This window comes from Theobroma umbraticum, unplaced genomic scaffold, assembly GCF_002168275.2.
Source record: "Theobroma umbraticum cultivar Fairchild unplaced genomic scaffold, ASM216827v3 scaffold_86.0, whole genome shotgun sequence".
NCBI lineage: Eukaryota > Viridiplantae > Streptophyta > Magnoliopsida > Malvales > Malvaceae > Theobroma > Theobroma umbraticum.
In genome coordinates, this window is record NW_018397263.1 from 1,335,606 (window position 1) to 1,357,283 (window position 21,678).

At 34.2% G+C, this 21,678-nt stretch overlaps 3 protein-coding genes across 3 annotated transcripts; all 3 read left to right on the forward strand.

Annotated features, from left to right (window-relative positions):
- Positions 1 to 1,151: 1,151 nt before the first annotated feature.
- Positions 1,152 to 4,863, forward strand: LOC110420681 (Transmembrane amino acid transporter family protein). The gene is made up of 11 exons (XM_021434057.1): positions 1,152 to 1,758; positions 1,965 to 2,233; positions 2,791 to 3,005; positions 3,104 to 3,127; positions 3,235 to 3,415; positions 3,517 to 3,736; positions 3,830 to 3,965; positions 4,096 to 4,264; positions 4,363 to 4,406; positions 4,505 to 4,567; positions 4,651 to 4,863. Exons 1-11 carry the CDS (start codon positions 1,568 to 1,570, stop codon positions 4,744 to 4,746), a joined length of 1,608 nt encoding a protein of 535 aa, XP_021289732.1. The 5' UTR covers positions 1,152 to 1,567; the 3' UTR covers positions 4,747 to 4,863.
- Positions 4,864 to 6,805: 1,942 nt separating this feature from the next.
- Positions 6,806 to 8,632, forward strand: PCS1 (Eukaryotic aspartyl protease family protein). Its single transcript, XM_021433734.2, has one exon. It carries the CDS (start codon positions 7,182 to 7,184, stop codon positions 8,523 to 8,525), a length of 1,344 nt encoding a protein of 447 aa, XP_021289409.1. The 5' UTR covers positions 6,806 to 7,181; the 3' UTR covers positions 8,526 to 8,632.
- Positions 8,633 to 12,806: 4,174 nt separating this feature from the next.
- On the forward strand, positions 12,807 to 15,680 carry LOC110420165 (laccase-4-like). Its single transcript, XM_021433371.2, is given in 12 exon segments — positions 12,807 to 13,011; positions 13,125 to 13,276; positions 13,374 to 13,618; positions 13,706 to 13,732; positions 13,735 to 13,755; positions 13,758 to 13,832; positions 13,941 to 14,174; positions 14,177 to 14,232; positions 14,234 to 14,386; positions 14,388 to 14,542; positions 14,544 to 14,899; positions 15,259 to 15,680. Coding segments are annotated over 12 exon segments (1,734 nt in total). The 5' UTR covers positions 12,807 to 12,882; the 3' UTR covers positions 15,390 to 15,680.
- Positions 15,681 to 21,678: the final 5,998 nt, after the last annotated feature.

Below are 21,678 nucleotides of genomic sequence, written 5' to 3' on the forward strand. Positions count from 1 at the left end.
CCGTCATATGCATTCCCACATCGCACATGCATGATTATAACTATCATTCAATAATATCTCTCAAGGCATAGCATATATAACAACACGTAACAAGAGTCTTTGCATATTAATACCTTCCGCATAGTTCATTATTTTTGATCATATACATGGTTGCACAATCCAACATCCAAGGAAAATAATATTAACTATCATATCACTAGTTTAAAACATTCCAAAATTCTCAATGTATCACATGCCACAATTCACTTGGCAATTCAATATAATATTTCAAACACGTAATTCATCACATTATACGTTTTACAACACAGGGATGTCACTCAATAAAGGCTTGTTCCATGCATATTTTAAAAGAGTCAAATAAGAATATTCAAGTATTTCATTCAAACACATAAGCATTTGTCCAAAACATTTTAAATGCAAGTTCACTCACTTGTCTTTGTTGATTTTGTTTTTTATCAACTCCAAACTTCAATTAATGCTCCAAGTGGGAATGTGGGGTCTCGTTGGAATGTATCACACACAATAGCATCACAACCAACCCAATTCACGTGAATATAGATCCAAATGCTATTTCCATAATTAAACTTTACTAGCTCTCCCTAACTAGGTTTCCATTATAATTTGACTAGTCAACCTAATACTAAATCCACCATTTTTTTTGTTTTTGCAATCTTTTTTACTCTTTTGATATTGAGAAATGGTCCATAATAGATTAGAGGTACCCGAGTTCATGAAAACTTAGAAATTTAGACTCGAGATCTAAAATTACCATTTTGCCCATAATTATTTTTATTTTATTTAAATATTGTTATATATTATTTATTTATTTATTTTACTTACTTAGACCTTAACAATATTTAAAAACTTACTTTTAAAAGCTCACCAAAAAAATAACAAGATTACCCTTAATCCACGTCATCGTTCCTACCTCAAGTTACACGTCTATAAAAGTCGAGGTTTCACACTTTTTAAGGATAAGGAGATGTGCAAGTTTTTATCATGATTTCTTGGGATGGATTGCATTTAAAAATTATATTATATCCTTAATATTAGTATTATCTGAGGAGGTCACCTTATAAATCCTCCCTAGTTCTCAAAGCAAAACGAAGTGGTGAAAACTGAAGAGGCAACAACTAAACCAGAGAGGAAGAATTGTGTTGATGGAGATGACAATCAACATCCACAAGTTCGGATCTCCTCATATCTCCTTCCATGGTTACTATTAATAGTCGGTCATTAACTGACTTTGAAAGCAGCTAAGGAACTGGCACGTGTTCAAGAGACCAATCCATGCATGAAAAGAGATGCATGCTGTCATCCCGTCTCGTTCGGGCTTTCATAAAAAAAAGTAGAAGAAACCAAGCCAACATCTCCTTTCTTTTTCTTTGTCGTTTTAATTTCTCTCTCTTTCTTTCTCTCTAGCTCTCCTGTTTTATAAAAACTTAGAGAACTTCCAGGGAGTGATAAAAAACTTTGATCTGTCTCTCTGAGGTTTTTGGTGTTGGTTCTGCCATCAGTATATAGTGTTTAATTTTGTGAATCAAGAAACCAAGCGGAAAGGGAAGATATGAAGATAGATGAGGATCTTGGTTTCGATCGGGAAGATGCATTCCAGACAGACGATGAAGAAAACCGAGCTGAAAGGGTATGTGTTGATGATTGCGGGGACGACACAGAATCTGATAACACCCTCGCATCCCGAAACCCTTCTAGTAATTGCCTGGAAGTTAACAATACCACATGGCCTCAAAGCTACAGGTTTCTCTTTGTCATTAATTCCTTTTGAATTTCGTTCTTCTTCAGTTTGAATTTAGACTTTTTATGCGCTTTTCATAGCCTAGATAATAGTTGTCTAATGTTGTATAAAAGATCAAACGTAGGTGCAGTAGATAAACTTTGTCAAGAATTTGGATTAAGAAACAAAACTATACAAGCAGAATCATGCCTTTGTTCAATTCATACAGGGAATCAATGGATATGCTCAAAGGCGTTACACCTCCATCCATTAGTTTCTTAAGCGGAACTACTGCAACAGGATTAAGAGGCAGTTCCTCAATTCGCAAACATCAAAGTAATGATGATGAGTCCTCCTACAGTAAACCACTCATTGCTGAAAGATGTTTTGATGAAGAAGTGCCCACCTCTACTCTCCTAGCTTCGCAGCAAAGAATATTCGTTAATGAATCAACACCATCACAGAGGCAGTGTTCATTTACCCAATCACTAATCAATGGTAATGAACCATGCAATCTTCAATCTTGATATTTAATCACCTTCAGTTTTAGTATGCTCAAACAGAGAAAAGACCGTTGTGTGGTTAAAAGCTCCCTTTCGATTCCCAGGAATTTATGGAACATTAAAATTTAATTCTATTGGAAATCTGAAAACAGTCATACCCTAATTGTGACCCCACCCCTCCCTGCAATAGCACAGGACTTCATTTATTGCCTAGCAATCAGTGTAGAATTTGTGTGCTGTCACTGTCAATGCATGCTATTGAATCCACGAGCCCTTGACTTTATAGAGGCTTCTCATTGTGCTTTAAATGTTTTTCTGATTATCCTTTATATCTTTTATCACTGGAATTATAGAAAGAAGATGCTTCGGGATCTTTTAGTTGATGCATGTGCATGTTTAAAACAACTTTGGGATTCTGCTTGTATGCAGACGCATTGTTCTTTGCTGAGCATAATTTATGACAGTCTTGTCAACAATACTTGAAATTTCTTGAAATGTTTGGCTAACTGTGTCATGCTCCATGATTTTCAATCTATCTTTTTCTTTATGTAGGAATCAATGTTCTGTGCGGCATAGGACTCCTTACAACTCCTTATGCAGTCAAAGAAGGTGGGTGGTTGAGCCTCTCACTACTCATAATATTTGGTATCATTGCCTGTTATACTGGGATTTTGTTAAAGAGATGTTTAGAAAGCTCTCCTGGCCTACAAACTTATCCTGATATTGGACAGGCTGCTTTCGGGATAGCTGGTCGACTAATGGTATCTGTAAGTTTATTATAAGAACAAAATTGTCCAATGCTTCTGGTTGAACTTCACATTTGTTTAAAAGGACTAACACTTTGGTTTTAATCTGTGAAATGCAGGTAATCTTGTACGCAGAATTATATGTAAGTGCAGCGATTTCTTCGGTTGTTTGTCTCTCACAGTTCTCTATTCATTTTTTCTGCCTTGTCTCATGTTCTGCACTAAAAAGTGAACATCTCTGAATCTGTAGGCTGCGTGCGTGGAGTACGTAATAATGATGAGTGATAACCTGTCAACGATTTTCCCAAACGCCAGCATAGATTTTGCTGGAATATATCTTGACGCTCATCAAGTATTTTCGATCGTAGGAGCTCTGATCGTTCTCCCAACGGTTTGGCTCCGAGACCTTAGTTTGCTGTCATACCTTTCAGGTTTCTCATACGATCAATATACCACATCCCCCAAATTTCATGTTTCATAGTTCCACTTGTTAAGCTATGACTACTGATCTTAACCTTATCTAAATGTTCAGTTGGTGGAGTAGGAGCTTCAATTTTAGTGGTACTTTGCTTGTTATGGGTTGGGGCAGTTGATCAAGTCGGGTTTCATGGAAGCGGGACTGCTCTTAACCTCGCAAACCTTCCCATTTCAGTTGGTATATACAGTTTCTGCTACGCTGGCCATTCAGTTTTTCCAAATATATATTCTTCCATGAAAGAGCCCTCACTTTTCCCACTTGTCCTTGTAGCCAGGTAACACATAAAGTTTCACCTTCCTATAAGTATCCCTATTCCTCTCCCTCTGGGAATAATCAGCTTTGTTGACTTCTGTTTCCTGTGTTCCAGCTTTATATTTTGTTGGTTCGTGTGCACAGGGGCAGCAATCTCTGGCTTTCTGATATTTGGTGACTCAGTTGAGTCTCAGTTTACTTTAAACATGCCCATAAAATTTACAGCTTCTAAAATTGCCGTTTGGACAGTGGTATGTTGAAACACCACCATTCAGCTTCCTATACATCCTTTTTTAACAGGCCAAGATCAATCTATTATAAGCACTTATGATTCAAACAATCAACATTGCTCATACAAATTGACTTGTGTATTGGTTTCAGGTTATTATCACAGTATCAAAGTATGCCTTGACACTCACTCCCATTGCATTGAGTGTCGAAGAACTTGTACCTTCGATGACACGGTTCAGATCATATGGAGTTTCTATAATCATCAGAACAGCTTTAGTGATTTCAACTGTAGTTGTTGCAATGACAGTTCCATTCTTTGGTAAATAATAACATTTACATTATGGTTCTAATCATTTGTCTGGTTTAGAATATGCTTTATAAGGTATAAAGCTATTACTTTTTTTTTCTCTACTGCAGCTTTTGTGATGGCATTGGTAGGATCTTTGCTTGCAATGCTAATTGTAAGTTCCCTCTTTGGAAAGGTCTGATATTTGCTCTTCAGAGGCATTTAATAAATGTAATTTGAACCAATTTCTCCTGTTTCAATATTTCATGACAGTGTATTATCTTCCCATGTGCCTGTTACCTCAGCATACTTCGTGCTAGCTTAACGAAGTTACAAGTAAGAATCCTTCCCTTATCCAACTTTTTTATTGCGACCAAACAGACCCCTAACATGAATCTTTTCTTGTGTTCCCTATTCAGAAAGCAGTCTGCATTTGCATTGCTGTTCTAGGATTGGTGATTGCTTGTTTTGGCACATATTCTGCTATTTCAAGAATAGCTGGCCAACTCGATTGATCAAAGGGGTTCCCAATTCTGGCATTTCTCGTTCCTGGTTTGTTTAGATGATCGAGGTATATCACGAGTAAATTCCCATCCATGGTGACAACCACATACAGCGCGATGAGCTCGTAGCATCAGATATGAATCAGTTAGGTCTTTAAGACAGGAAGTATGTATATTATTTCTTATGTTTTGTTCAGAATCTTTAATTAATCATTCATGGATCACAACACAAGTAGCAACTTTGGTTATTTGGGTCCTTTCCAGGTCTTCCAAGTACCAATTCTTCCTTTTCGGGAGCCCTTCTCCGGCAATTGAGTCCTTGCCAGGACTTTGCCAACGGAGTTTTCATATATATCATAAAATTCTGGCTTCAAATGCCTGTTATATCAGTAAATATCCTGTCAACAGAAACTGATGGATCATCATTCAGACCAGCATATTATATAAGAAATATTACATTATTTTTGCTAAATGAGAAGTTAAAGAAGAACTGAAGAGACGAATCCACAATACAATCATCTAATTCAGCCAAAAGAACCTATTAAAAGCATCATCTGAAGCATGAGAACATCAATTAAAGTAGCTAAGTTGTTTAAGAATCTAAAATATACCAAATCCCTAAGCTGCTTTTAAGATCTACTTTTTCTTGCTTAATGGTGGGGAACATTTTCAATGTCCTTTATGTTGACAAGACCATGAGTTCTGAAATCCTGGACAAGCTACACCATACAGTACCGGATTGAATTTTGATATCCCGTCAATGGAACACAACTGTTCTCTTTTTTCCTCCACAGAAACGTCACAGAGATAAAGTTGACACTTTAAGCACCAAAACCAACGCGGGAATGGGTTACCATAACCAGAACCGGACCCCAACCCACGATTCCCTGCTTGTAAACAATGCAGCAAGGCATGTGCAACTACCTGATAGCTATGTTTTTAACCGAGTGCACCAAGCTGAACTTGGATTTGAAGAATCTAGTACGATCCCACACCTTAATGTCAAATAATTTATCCATCTTTTTTCGGTTTGGACTGCAATCCATTACGTTGCATTGCATTAACAGCATCCATACTATGAGAATGTCCATCGTTTGATTTTTCTTACAGATTACTTAAAAGTTTTTTTTCTCTAAAATTTCCTAACAGGATTCATGTTCCTTGGTCTGATAGTCAAGAAGTTCGTTTTGGGTTATATGTCTCTGTCAGTATTTAATGGGGTTTGTCATATCTTTACACATTCCACGAATTGTTAAGAAAATTGGACAGTAACACAAGAATTCATAGCCCCCCTTAGCAACAATGCATTTCAGGTGTCAGAGATTTCACATTGAGAGGATCTCCTTTTCAATTCTAAGAAACCCAAACATTATATCTTCACCCCAATCATCATCATTTTCCTATCATATAGTCATCAGCTATTGAATGAATATAAGTAAAATTCACACCTACCCTTTTACTTAGGAGTGCAGTATTTATATCAGTGAATAGTCTATCACCTACTGAAGAAGAACAGCCTAACCCTGCAGTGAAGCAGAAGCCACAAAATCATTGCAATAAGATCTATGGTATTGATAAGATGTAGGTCCCAATTTATTAGCAAAAATTGTACTGGTTTTCTATTCAGACCATGAATGCATACCAGAAAAGTTCCACTACTAACATTTCTTCTCTATATGAAAGAAAAAGCAGCGTCAGCTGTCAACCATATATAGCAATGACGAATAGCATCAATTCAAGAGTAAGAAAAGAAAGGAATGAATGAATGAACCAAAAGATAAGCTAATTCAGAAGACAAGAAACCAGGTTCCTTAACCAGATTGCACGATTCAAGAAAAGGTATGTTTTGCCTTGTGATCTAAGAGTTGAAAGAATCAAATGACTGAATGAGAACAAGTAATAGACAAGTAGATTGGGAATCTTTTCTTCCCCAGAAATATCTGAGCTAGTAAGTGGATGTTGAGTCTTGATCAAATATTGGAAAAAGATCACTGTTAAAAAAAAAACTACAAACACCAAACTAGACTGGGAAGTTATGGCCAGGCCTAGTTCTGCGCTGACACGTGAACAAACAAAACAGGAATGTCATGTCCTGTCTGGTCCCAAACATTCCAAACGGCACCGTTTAAGCTCCATCATCGTCATGAAGTCTCTAGTTCTTCTGTACTATAGATCTCAGCCTCAAGAGTTTTTTTTCTGAAGCAGCTGACATATAAAATAAAAGAAGCTTCTTAAATCAGACCAGGGTTCCAAATATTTCAGTGCACTCAACAGATTCCTTACTCTTATCTCCCCCCAAAAAGGCAGCTTCTTTGTCACCAAAAAAACAAAGATCTTTATAACTTCACTTCCATTCAACTTTCCAACTCCAACCTTTACCTAACTGTTCCATGTTTGACAGTTGAAGAGAAAAACTACTAGCCAAAAGAACCTGACAGAAGAACACCATGAAATCTTACGTTATCTTCAATTCTAACTCAAAACCATTTCTCAAAATCCTCTCTTTGTCTTCATTATATCTCCAAGTTTTCTTGTTTTTGCTTATTCAGGTTCATTTCTCTTTCTCTTCTCCACCAAAAACTCTCATTTTTCCGCTTAAAACCCAAATCCTAAGATCTCCGAACAAGCTTCAGTTTTACCATAACGTTAGCCTCATTGTCTCTTTAACAGTAGGCACTCCACCCCAGAATGTCTCCATGGTTCTTGACACTGGAAGCGAGCTCTCTTGGCTCCATTGCAACCAAACAACCCAAAACAACCAGCCCGACCCGAAAAAATTCAACCCGATTCAATCTTCCTCGTACAAAACAATCCCTTGTTCTTCTCCGACATGCATAAACCGAACCCAAGATTTCCCAATCCCAGCTTCATGCGACTCCGACAACCTTTGCCACGCAACTCTTTCCTACGCGGACGCTTCATCCTCCGAAGGAAATCTCGCGTCCGATATTTTCCATCTCGGGTCGTTCGACAACATCTCGGGTCTGGTTTTCGGGTGCATGGACTCCATTTTCAGTTCCAACTCGGCCGAAGACTCCAAAACCACCGGTTTAATGGGCATGAACCGCGGGTCCCTCTCTTTTGTCTCCCAAATGGGGTTCCCAAAATTCTCGTATTGCATCTCGGGTTCCGATTTCTTGGGCCTCCTTTTACTTGGTGACTCCAATGTCACGTGGCTTACGCCGTTAAACTACACGCCGTTAATCCAAATCTCCGAACCGTTGCCGTATTTTGATCGGGTCGCTTATACGGTTCAACTTGAAGGGATCAAAGTTTCGGGTAAGTTATTACCCATTCCGAAATCGGTTCTAGTTCCGGATCATACCGGGGCAGGTCAAACCATGGTTGACTCGGGTACCCAATTCACTTTCTTACTCGGACCGGTTTATAATGTTTTACGAGCAGAGTTTTTGAACCAAACCGGTGGGGTTTTAAGGGTTTTAGGGGACCCGAATTTTGTCTTTCAAGGGGCAATGGATTTATGCTACCGGGTCCCACTTGGTCAAAATAATCTGCCAAATTTACCCTCCGTGAGTTTGGTTTTTACCGGGGCGGAAATGGTGGTATCGGGTGATCGGGTTTTATATCAGGTCCCGGGTGAAGTAAGGGGGAATGATTCGGTGTGGTGCTTTAGTTTCGGGAACTCCGACCTCCTGGGCGTGGAAGCTTACGTGATTGGTCATCACCATCAACAAAATGTGTGGATGGAATTTGATCTTGAGAAGTCAAGGATCGGGTTGGCTCAGATGCGGTGTGATTTGGCTAGGCAGAGATTCGGTGTGGGCAATTAGGGAACAGGCCCCAAACTAACACCTTGCATAATTTTTATTTTTATTTTTATTTGGTGGGTAGAGAATTATCATCTAGGTGAAGGACCATTTGGTTGCAGTGTTTATGAACTCCAATTTCATTAATTTAATAGTTTTACTTTCATTTTTTTTCTTCATTTTTTCACAATATAATTTGTGTTATTACAAAGAGTACAGCTAATTTTTCATAAATTTATCAATAAACATAATAATAGAATTTGTAAATAAATTAAGATAATTATTGACAATAAATATAGTTTATTTTGATATTTTATTATACAAAATTTGATTTTTTATTATACAACAAACAATGGCATTTGTCTTTGAAACTTTGACACTATTTAATTACAAAGTTTGGTAGAATTACATAAAAATAACAGTTTTGACTTTAAATTCTCTATTGGGAATCTAAAGTCTAAGGGATAAACCCTCTAGCCCAAGATAGTAGCAGTTAATTGTAATCAATCAGCACTCAAAAGTCCAAACTTTCTATTTTGGGCCACAACACTCATTCATGTTGTAAATGCACAGAACAGCCCACTACGGATGGTCCAAATTCTGGAGGAACAAAAGGTGACAACCATTTAAAATTTGGGTAAAATATCTTCGTACTAACTTTTTGTCATGATTTTAAATAAATTTATTAATTTTTAAAATAAATATTTTATTTTAAAAATATAAATATTATTAATAAAAATAATAAAATAATTACTTTTTTCTTCAAACAACGTGATGATCGATGATGCTTCCATTCATTGACTAACCACACTACTATAGGTGTCCTAAGGGAAGGAAGCACAAGATAGGTGCTCCTCAAGCCCAAAAAAAGGGTGTTAAATTTTTTTTTTGTAAAAAAAAAATTATGATAGTAATTTTTAAAATTAATAAATGATAAAATTATTTTTTAAATATTATCATACTATCAAACAAATAAAAATATTAACGATTGACTAATGATTGAAAGTATGTATTTAACGGAAGATATGATTTAATCGAATTCTCATAAATAATAAGAAACTTAAAAATATTTAAAAACTAATCGAATTATATACTAAAATCGATAATGGTTGAATCCATAAGTTGAATAGATTTTATTATTTTTTCAAATATTTTTTCCAATAATCTTTGATTACATTTTCTAAAAAAATAAGTAAAACTATTTAAGTTTATAATCTAATCAAAATAAATAGGGGCAGATAAGCTCTCAAAACTATTAAAGAATATTCAAATAAGTTTTTATTTTTTTATTGCTTTCAATCAAATTTCTATACTTTTATTTTGAGTTAAATAAGCTCTTATAATTAATGATTGACTAATTTGTTATTAGTAAAAATGCTACTTGTCATTTTATAATCACATGACACTGAAATAGCATTGATGTAAAGGGTAAATATGACTACATAATCATATTAGCATGTCCTATCATTATGAATTATGATACGTCAATATGTTACATTATAATCAGTTATGATATTTTAACATATTACATCAATGTTACATGACACAGAATAACAAATGACATTTTGATTAAGTTTATTATTAATCATAAGGGTTTATTTGACTCAAATTAAAAAGTACAAGTTATTTGATTTAAAATAAAATATAAAGATTGGATGAACACAGTAAAAGTTTAAAAGTTTATTTGAATTTTTTTAAATAGTTTACGGGTTCTTTTGTATATTATGTCAAATTTTTATTTATTATATGATTTTTTTAATGACTCTCGAGAGTAATATATTTTTAAGGGTTGTGGCTCCTAAAAAATTTTTAAATTTTTTATTTATTATATATTTTTAATAATCCTCTTAAAATAATTTTTATTTAATAATTAATATAAATAAAAATTAATAAATAATTCCATAAGCTCTAGTTAATTTTACTTTAATTCTTAAGTTTCTCCGCATTTCTTTCTCTCCCTTTCTTTTTCTTTTTCTATTTTAATTAAAAAGCTCCCCATCTGGTCGGTGCTCCCCTTTCTTGGTGAGCTAGGGAGCATTGGTCGATACTTCCTATTTTTTTATTTTTTAAAAAATATATTAATAATTTTTTAAATTAATAAAAAAAAAAAGACATTTTAGTCTTTCATAATTTCTATTAACAGTGTTTGTACCATTGGGAAGGAATATCTATTTCAAAACTACTAAACCTCTATGTAATTTTGATCAAAACTCAAAAAAATAAGAATATTTTACACATTTTTTTATCTTTTTCTTTCTATCTATATATTTAACCATTGTATGCAATCTTATATATCTTATTTAACCATTTATATTTTATGTATTATAGTTTTATATTTAGTATATTAAGTTTAAATTGAAATAAAATAAGAAATTAGATATTGACTATATTTTTTTTAAGTTTAATTAAAGTATGAGTAAATTGAAAATAATTGATAAATTCTTTAATAGAAATAAATCAAAAATTATTGTCTATTACAAATTTTTAAAAAGTATATATAAATCGTCTAAATGATTCTTCTACACTTGAGCCACCAAGGCTCAATGCTTATCTCAAACGTGAGTCAGGTTAATTCATTTTTAAGAAGTATCTGATCATCCTCATTGTTTTCAAGTTTTCTTTTCTTGTTCTTTTTTATATACATATTAAATAAAAATATTATCTATTATGAATTTTTTAATTATTGATTAAATTGAACATATTAATTTTAAAAATTTTTAATCTTTATTTATCTTCATCTTTGACTCTCCGATTAAAGTTGACTAGCTCCATCTCTGAAAATAAATTCAATCCTATATCAACTAATGAATAACATAACATTTCTGCATAATATAATATTTGATCGATTTTATAATCTATTCAATTATAAATTTTAAATATTAAATATTCAGCGAAATAATCAAAAAACATTATTGTTATTAATCAATTAATATCAAAATCAAAAAAATCAAATTGAAATAATGGAATTCAATATATTTTAGACAATTATTTTCTCAATTTAAAAGAATTAATTTTAGAGAAAAGTAAAAGGCATGAATCTATTTCATTTTCTTCTTTCTCTCTTTCCAAACGAAAGACAATCACCAAATTTTTTTTTTCTTTTTTGGGATAAAAACCTGTGGTGAATATGTCACATCCAGCATATCACATTTTTAGTTTTCTTGTCTTTAGTGTTTCCATTGGCTGATAAGGGGGAACCACGGCCCAGGACTCAGGGCTGTGTTGCTACACCTATTACAGTTGTGAACAGTATATTGAAAAATCTGGTAGGAGACAATGTTTGAATGTTGGACAAAACATGAGTAAAATTTATTGTCATAAATTCATATTTTTTCCATAAGAACAAGTTTTATATCTAAAATTAGTCATTTAGAGATGGATTTGATACCAATTTTATCTGCTAAATCAACCATATGGTCTCATCCATGCTGATTCCTTAACATGATCCAGTTAGTGAAGGCAAGACCGAAACAAGAGTTAGGTTTGGATCTATTGAGTTAAGGGTGGTGCAAGATATGTTGCAGTAGGGTAACTATCAGAAGCTGTTAGGGAACTTGGAGATGTTCAGTTAGGAACAACCGACAGCTAACCAGAAGGTTTAAATACATTCTCTTATGGCTTGATTAGCAAGTATCAAAGGGTAGGAGGTCGAAGGCTACCCAGCACCCATTCCCGCATTACCCCCCTTTTTCTGATAAATGGATTCATCAATCCCTTTCCACCCTTTTTTTAACTATAAAATAATGTGGATTTTTGTCCTACTCAAACCATTTTGGTTCATATAAGGTTTTTAAAAACTAATTATTACCCCACTTCAATGACATTTGTAACCTCAGATAATTCCTCATGTCCAAGAACAAAGAATTGAAAATGAATAAAAATGGTTCATTTCAATCCTTAATGAGAAATTTGGAATCATTCAATGGGTTTTCAAAGATTTTCTGATAGGAGAAAGAGCAGCTAATGAACGAAATGGACCAATTCTTGATTGACTGTAACCTTAACCATTGTTTACATGTGTTCATCAAGCTCATGGGGTACTTTGGAATTTTAAGATGAGGAATTAAAGTTAAAATTAGATTTCCGTTATGAAAAAATAGACTGTGTCTTCGACATCACTCTAAAGGGATTCACCAGCAGCTACTCGGACAAAATACGCAAGTTTCTGCTGAAGACAAAGCTTGTCGACAGTGGAAACAGGGATTATCTGAATCTTTAGTTACCTAATTAACAAACCAATCAGTCCTTCTCCCACTATATAAACTGCCTCACTTGTTCCTTTTCTCATCATCCAAACAAGTTGTATCCCACCTTGACTATCCTTATCATTTTTGACAGATCATCGCAACAAAATATTACTAAAAGAAAACAGAAAAGAGACATGGGTTCTGTTCTTCTTACATCATCAGCCTTTATCAGGGTTTTTCTCCTAGCGTTATGTGCTGTCTCGTTACTACCTGGTTTGGCACTTGCAAAGCATGCAGGCATTACCAGGCGCTACAAGTTTGACGTAAGTTTTAATTTCCCATTTCTTATGCTCTTTTAGTGCATTTTTAGGTATGCTATAGCTTAGGCTAACATTTCCACCCCTTTTTCTGTCTTTTTCTTGTTAATCTTGTACAGATTAGGACGCAAAATGTGACAAGGTTGTGCCAAACAAAGAGCATTGTGACCGTCAATGGCCAGTTTCCAGGTCCTCGAATAATAGCAAGGGAAGGTGATCGCCTTCTCATCAAGGTGGTTAACCATGTTCAATACAATATCACTCTTCACTGGTATGAAATCTGGCTTCCCAATGCTTTCTCTTTTTTATTAATGGTAAGCATTTTATTTTAAAGTTGATCAAATGTTGGCTTTTCACTTGGAAACTAGGCATGGAATCCGACAGCTGAGGACTGGATGGGCTGATGGACCGGCCTATATCACTCAGTGTCCAATTCAGACTGGACAATCCTATGTATACAACTTCACCATCACTGGCCAAAGAGGGACCTTATTTTGGCATGCTCACATCTCTTGGCTAAGAGCTACTCTTTATGGACCTATTGTCATCCTCCCAAAACGACATGCCTCTTATCCATTTCCCCAACCATTCAAAGAAGTTCCTATCATTTTTGGTAATTAACACAACTTTTCACATCAGGCATTGGAAGAAGAATAATTTTGAATCTTGAATTAATTTTGCGTTTTGCCTCGAATTGCAGGCGAGTGGTGGAAAGCAGACACAGAAACTATATCAACCAGGCCATGGCAACCGAGGGGCACCAAATATCTCAGATGTCTTCACCATTAATGGTCTACCAGGTCCCTCTTACAACTGCTCAGCCAAAGGTACTACTTATATTCAATGTCACTAAAGCAAACCAATATTTTGTCAATTTCCCCCGGAAGGTTCAAGTTCAGGGACACACTAATAGCAAGAAAACTAAATTTATGCAGAAACATTCAAGCTTAAGGTGAAGCCAGGTAAAACGTACCTTCTGCGCCTGATCAACGCTGCACTCAACGATGAGCTCTTTTTCAGAATTGCAAACCACACCGTCACTGTTGTAGAAGCCGATGCAGTCTATGTCAAACCTTTCAAAACAGATATTGTTCTTATCACTCCAGGGCAGACCACTAATGTCCTTCTCAAGGCCAAATCCAAGGCCTCCGGCGCCAACTTTGCTCTGTCAGCCGACCTTATGCCACTGGCCCTGCCACTTTTGACAATACCACGACAATCGGAATTCCTAGAGTATGAGAAATCTGCCTCTGCTCAAACTCAACAAGAAACTCCCGCTTCTAAAGCAAAACTTCCACAGTTTAATGACTCCACCTATGCTATGAAATTCAACCAGAAAATCCGTAGCCTCGCCACAACTAAATTCCCTGCTAAAGCTCCAAAAAAATGTTGATAGGCGCTTCTTCTTCACAGTCGGACTAGGGATACTCCCATGCTCACAAAACCAAACTTGCCAAGGTCCCAACAACACTAGGCCAGCTGCTGCAGTAAACAATGTTACATTTGTGCAACCAAATATTGCTCTTCTCCAGGCTCACCTTTAACCGATCGAAAGGAGTATACACCACCAATTTCCCAGCGAACCCACCATTCAAGTTTAATTACACAGGCACACCACCTAAAAACATAATGTTGGACAGTGGCACCAAGGTGGTGGCGCTACCTTTTAACACTAGCGTGGAGTTGGTGATGCAGGATACTAGCATCCTTGGTGCAGAAAGCCACCCTTTACATCTTCATGGGTTCAATTTCTTTGTGTTGGGTCAAGGAGTTGGCAACTTTGACCCCAAGAAGGACCCTGCCAAGTTCAATCTTGTAGATCCCGCGGAGAGGAACACCGTGGGTGTGCCATCTGGTGGATGGGTCGCCATTCGTTTCCTTGCAGACAATCCTGGTGAGTTACATAATTACGGCAACTCAAATGTAATTTACTTATCAGATACGCATATGGACGATGAAATTACACTACAAAATTTTGGTCAGCGTAGGAAGATAATAGTGCATATATCAGACTAGATAGACGCAAGGTTGTGATCAAATCCTGACCCTGTTAGAACTGTAAGGGAAAAAAACAAAAAGAAAAGCTTGTAACATAAAATAGACATTTTTCAAAATCACCCAAATTTGGCTGGTAACTTGGCAAATCATTTTACGTGGATAAATAATCGATTTAGATAAATATTCTTTCACCATTAATCGAACAAAATGTAGTTGCCTATTTCTTTTGATTAACTTTTGATTGTGCATGAATAGGTGTCTGGTTTATGCACTGCCATCTGGAAGTACACACTAGCTGGGGCTTGAAGATGGCATGGGTTGTCAACGATGGAAAGGGCCGCAAACAGAAGCTGCTACCTCCGCCTGCTGATCTTCCTAAATGTTGAAATCCGATTGTTGCTCTATCCCTTCCTCTTTTTTTTTTCTACTATTACAATTTTACGGTATTCATTCTATTCTTTTATTTCCTATTCTTATTACATATGCCAAGAGAATAGTTTCTACGCTCTCTATAGCTTAAGCCTGTATTTGGTTCTACTATTACTCCAGCACCAACACCAGAAAAAGAACTGGTGTGGCTTTTTGTATAGGTTATTATCAGTCTATCTACAACCGTAAGAACTATTGTTATGTGACAGAATCTACATAAACAGATCTCTACAAATACAATTGTCCTATTCTTTCTACTTCATCCAGACTCCATCCTGAATCTTATCCAAGTTTTGCGGCTACATAGCTCAAGTTGCTCCAATGAAAAGAGAAGCAATTTATATCCATGTGATCATAATTATATGGTTATGGTGGATCATTATTATATCCATCCAAGCTAAACCAGTTCGTTTCGGATGAAGTATAACATCCATGACGAATTAACCATGTTTAAGATATTTCCATCAGAACATATTAAAGACCTTAATAAAGAAGATTTTCCTACATGTCAAAACATGCTATGAATAGTATTGCTAATGCAGAAAAAACTTGGAATTTTCATTCATAAACCGATGCATATTCGTCCACTTAACCATCCCAAATCCACATAACCACACCTACAACCACTACACATAACCCAAATGATAATAAGGCCTTAAGCAATGGAGAGACAAAAGCCTCAATCAGCAATTCAGCCAATCCAACATGGTGAGGAAGGCAACTATTACAAAGAGCAAGCACATTCTTTGGAACAACACAATTCTGTAGCACACTATCATCCTTCAAATGGGCTTGGTCTTGAAGTGGAATGAGATGAGAGAATTACATAAAAAGATCAGTTTATCTTTGATGAAGAAGATATTTAATTCCAAATTTTGATAGAATTGCATAACAAGATCAGTTTTGACTTTGAGTTTTCAATTGGGAATCTAAAGTCTAAAGTCTTAAACCTTTAGCCCAAGATAGGAGCAGTATAATTGTAAACAATTTACCCTCCAGTCAAAAACTTTCTTTTTTCGGCCAAAGAGTTATTTAAATAAAGAAGAGAATAAGTTTATAATAATTAGATTAAAGTAGATTAAAGTGCAAAATAGTCATGGATGCGCTTTCCAAGCTTTAAATGATCTTGAAATTAATTAAATTAATAATACATAATTAATATTTATTCCAAAAAAAAATTACATAATTAATATATTATAAAGGTGCTTGCCACTTGCACGTAAAGATAAAGGTAATTAAATAATAAATTATATTTATTTTTAATGATTAATATAAGTATTTATTGAAAATATATTGGTCGGATTTTTGAAAACTAACAATTGTGTTTGTTGGGAGCAGTCATTTATATCTATAAATACACTCTTATTTGGTTCTAAAAGATACATAGAAAAGGGTCTCTCATTTCTTTATCAATATTCTCTAAATTTCATCTGTATCAATTTTTCTTTAAAAACAGTGACATCAATACATGTTTTAAAGCTATTTCATTATTTTCTAGTTCTGTATTCTAAGAGATTGATTCAAATTCTAAAGGAATTGCTCTGTTTAGCCTCAATTTTAGGAACAAAAGTGCCCATATACACATAAAAATAATAATCCTCTTTCAGCTGAAGATACCAAGCATTCAGGGTGAATATTAGGTTGATTGGATTGTAAAATTTTGAAAATTGAGTAAATTAAATTTTCATTAATAATAACTGAAATAGATTGAACTATATTTTGAAAAATAATCAAAATCAATTAATCTTGATCTGTTCAATAAATTTTACCATTTTAAGTATTTTTTTCAACAGTTTCAACAATATTTTCAATAAAATTTTTAATAAAGATAAGTAAAATTATTTTTCTTCACTTTCTAAACAAGAAAAATTGGACCTTACATCAAGAAATAAATAAATCAAACATAATATTTTTACTTGACAAGCAACTTAACATTAATCAATTTTTCAATTCGTTCGATTCTAACTTTTAAATACAAAAAATTAATCGAATAACCTTTGTCAGGAAAAGAAATAAGGAAAGAATAAAAAAAAAAGAAAAGAAAATTATTTTTTCTTCACTAATGTTTTTCTCTAAATTTAGAAGGATTAGATTTAGAGAAGGTAAAAGGTACAAATCTATTAATTTTTCTTCTGTTTCTTACCCAACAAAAGAAAATAACCAATTTTCAAAGGCCTCGCAGAACCATTCCCATGCAATATGTAGCACTCTATGGATAATTATAGACTGCAAAAGCCAAAGCAAAAGCAGAGGCGATTCCTACTTAAACCAACCATTGTAAACACTTTACTTTGGTCTCATCCATGCTGATTCCTAGCATGTTCCAGTTAGTGACAAAGGTGGTGCGGGGTATGTTGCAGTAAGGTAACTATCAGAAGCTGTTAAGGAACTTGGAGATGCACGGTTAGGAACAACCGACAGCTAACCAGATGGTTTAAGCACATTCTCTTTTGGCTTGATTAGTAAGTATTAAACAGTAGGAGGTTGAAGGCTACCCAGCACCCATGCCCACATTACCCCCCTTTTTCTGATAAATGGATTCATCAATCCTTTTCCAACCTTCTGTTTGAAGTATAGAATAATGTGGATTTTTGTCCTACTGGAACCATAAAACTTTGTTTTAAAAACTAATTACCTGACTTCAATAACATTTATGTCCTCAGATATTTCCTCGTGTTCAAGGCCAAAGGATTGAAAATGAAAAAAAATGGTTCATCCCAATCCTTAATTAGAAATTTAGAATCAGTCAGTTGGTTTTCTAAGAGTTTCTGATCAGAGAAAGAGCAGTTAATGATGGAAATGGACCAATTCTTGATTGATTGTAACATAAACCATTGTTTATATGTCTTCATCAGGCTCATGTCATCTTTAAACTTCATTAATTTGGGGTACTTTGGAACTTTAAGATGAGGAATTTAAAGTTAAAATTAGATTCCATTAGGAAAAAATAGTCTGTGTCTTGGACATCACTCTAAAGGAATTCACCAGCAGCTAGATGGACTAAAAATGGAAGTTTCTTGTGAAGACACAGCTTGTTGACAGTGAAACAGGAATTATCTGAATCGTTACTCACCTAATTAACAAACCAATCAGCCCTTCTCTCACTATATAAACTGCCCCACTTGTTCCCTTCTCATCATCCGAACAAGTTATATCGTACCTTGACTATCCTTATCATTTTTGCTGGATCATCACAACAAAATATTTTTAAAAGAACACAGAAAAGAGACATGGGTTCTATTCTTCTTACATCATCGGCCTTTTTTAAGATCTCATCAGAATAATATGGAAGCCTACATTTGACTGGTATAGATTCTAATATCATTATATGTCACGTCCCAAAACCAAGTCATGGCACGACTATATTACCTTGAGACTAGGTCTCAAAGTAATATGAAGCTTTTCCTTTTATCATACTTATAATAGTCGGTAATTGAAGTCATAATAATAATTTTGTTCCAACATATTCAGGCAATTAATGATTAAAATCAGACTAACGTCTCCAATAAAATATATAAACATTTAAAAACGTAAATCTCCATTACACATAATATGCGTATCAAAATAGCTAACAATGTTTTGACACTAGGGCAAACTTTTCAAATTATTCTCTTAACTCCTATGATCTTAAGGCTCTTATCTTTAATCATCTGCAAAATATAATAAAAAAATGAGCAAACCACGACTCAATAAGTATAGCCACAAATATCCTATTGGATCAAGCATTGTTTTCAATATAACATATACATCATTCAAAGGCATTTCAATAAATCATGCCTTCAAATAGTTAAAGAATCATTATATACAAAAATGGATAACATTGTGAATTCATAAATCATTGATCATTATATAGAATTCTTGAAATATCATTTTAGCAAATTATAGATTCAATCTTTCAAACTCATAAATTTCATCATCTTAGCTACTGTCACTATTATATCTCATGATAAAGACTGCATCGACTAATTATATCCTATTAGTAGGATTGTGTGTTAACTATTATATCCCATTAACAAAACCATATATAGAATTAGTTTTGGTGTCAATTAACCCAGTTCTTAGGGATTATTTGACAACTCTTAAAACATTCTTTAAAAATAATCAAAGATTTCCTTTCGTTTATAAATTGATTTTCGTCACATAAATCAACTAAAACATTCATAGAACAATATTCGTCATATATATAACTCAAATCATTTGTAAATCCAATTTTCCATTGCATGAGTTAATTAAATCATTTATAAATAATTTTTCATCATATTATTAAGCTCAAAATAGAAAATAACCATATGCTTGATCCTATTTTCAATATACTAAAATAATGAAATAAGACATTTGATTCTTTCAAAAAATATACAAATATGATAGTTTTGAAACAAGTAAAGTGTATGAAGATATACTTACCTCCATTCTAATAAACCTGCTTCCTCCCAAAATAATCAAAAGCCTAATAAAAACCACTTAAACATATTAGCAACCATCTACCTTTGTAAAATCTATTTATCACCATAAACTACACAAAATAATTCAAACTCTCCTAAATTATAAATCTGGACAGCTTGCATATCATCCACTAAGATAGCCATATCTTAAGCTATGAAGCTCGAAATCAAGATGGGTTAGGCCATTGGAAACTAGACTTAATAAACTTTCTATCTATATAAATCTCAAAACTTAGTTCTGTAAAGAACCAAGTCCAATTACTGGCTCAGCAATTTTTTAGACCTAAACTATATACATCAGATGTGAGATGTTGAGTATCACAATCTCATTAACTCAAATCCTTAATGTCCTCATCAAAGCCACACATCACATATTTTACCAAAGCAATATGAAAGCTCATATCAGACTGATGCAGGCTCTGATACCATTTGTAATGATCCAAATCCAACTACTGGCCTAACAACTTTTTGGACTTAAACCACGTGACCCTCAAAAGTTTAAACTCAAGTTGCTAGTAGTGGTAAACTAGGATTGTTATATAAGTCTTAACAATCATATTCATATCATATGTAAAATGTTGAGTATCACAAGTTCACTGTAAAAAAAGTGCAAAAAATTTTCAAAATTACCCCTAGCGTTGCCGTCAATAGTTTGCACTGTATTAACAATAAAATCATATCTTTGTGTAGAAAACTCGAAATCCACTTCCGTTTAGTTAGTTAGAAAATAGACTCATGTAGCTTTCCAACCGTATATAATCAACTAATGAAACTCCATAATCATTTCGTAGTCAGACTCAAAGTGATGGGATAGTGCATGATACTTGATTCTACAGATAAATTTTCCTTTTCAATTTCAATTTAAATTCTTTCAAATCAATCATATTTTTTTTTTCGATTTAAAAGAGGGTTTTACTCACTCTGTAATGATCGGTCCAAAAGTAGCCTTCGAATGCTTATTCTTCAAATTGTTCTTGAAAAGACTCGGATCTTTAAGTTTTTTTCACTAAGGTGACTGCCTATGTCTAGATAATATATTTATATTAATAATAATTGTATTTTAATAACTTTAGCATAACAAAATAATTTAGACCCCATTATTTATAAAGGCCCATCTGTTATTTTTTTAATTGATATGTTAATGCTTCAGTCTAAATATTATTTGGGCTGGGTATTACATTAAGCTGAAAGGGTTTATATGTTCGGTTGGTTTCTCAGTTTTTTTGTTTGGAATATCAATGCAAGTGGTTTGTGCAGATAGGTAAAACTGACTAGCTAGATATGCTAGTAATTCTGTCAGAAACTTATCAAACATAAAAGCACATCAGTATCAAATGAATAATAAAAAGGAAGATGTAGTGAACATGTCATATCTATCATCTAATCACTTGCTTAAAGGTTAAAGCTTCCACTTCTTACCAAAGGCCTGGCAACACCATTCCCATGCAATATTTAGCACTCCATGGATAAGTCTTAACTGCAAAAGCCAAAGCACAGGCGATTAATCCTACTTGAACCAACCATTGTAAACACTTAACTTTGGTGTCATCTATGCGGATTCCTACTTGGTTTTGTGATCTAACATGCTCTTATTAGTGAAGGCAAGACCAAAACAAGAGCTAGATTTAGATCCATTGAGACCAGGGTGGTGCAAGAAATGTTGCAGTAAGGTAACTATCAGAAGCTGTTAAGGAACTTGGAGAATCACAGTTGAAACAACCGACAGCTAACCAGTTGGTTTAAACACATTCAGTCATGGCTTGATTGGCAAGTATCAAGCGGTAGGAGGTTGAAGGCCACCCAG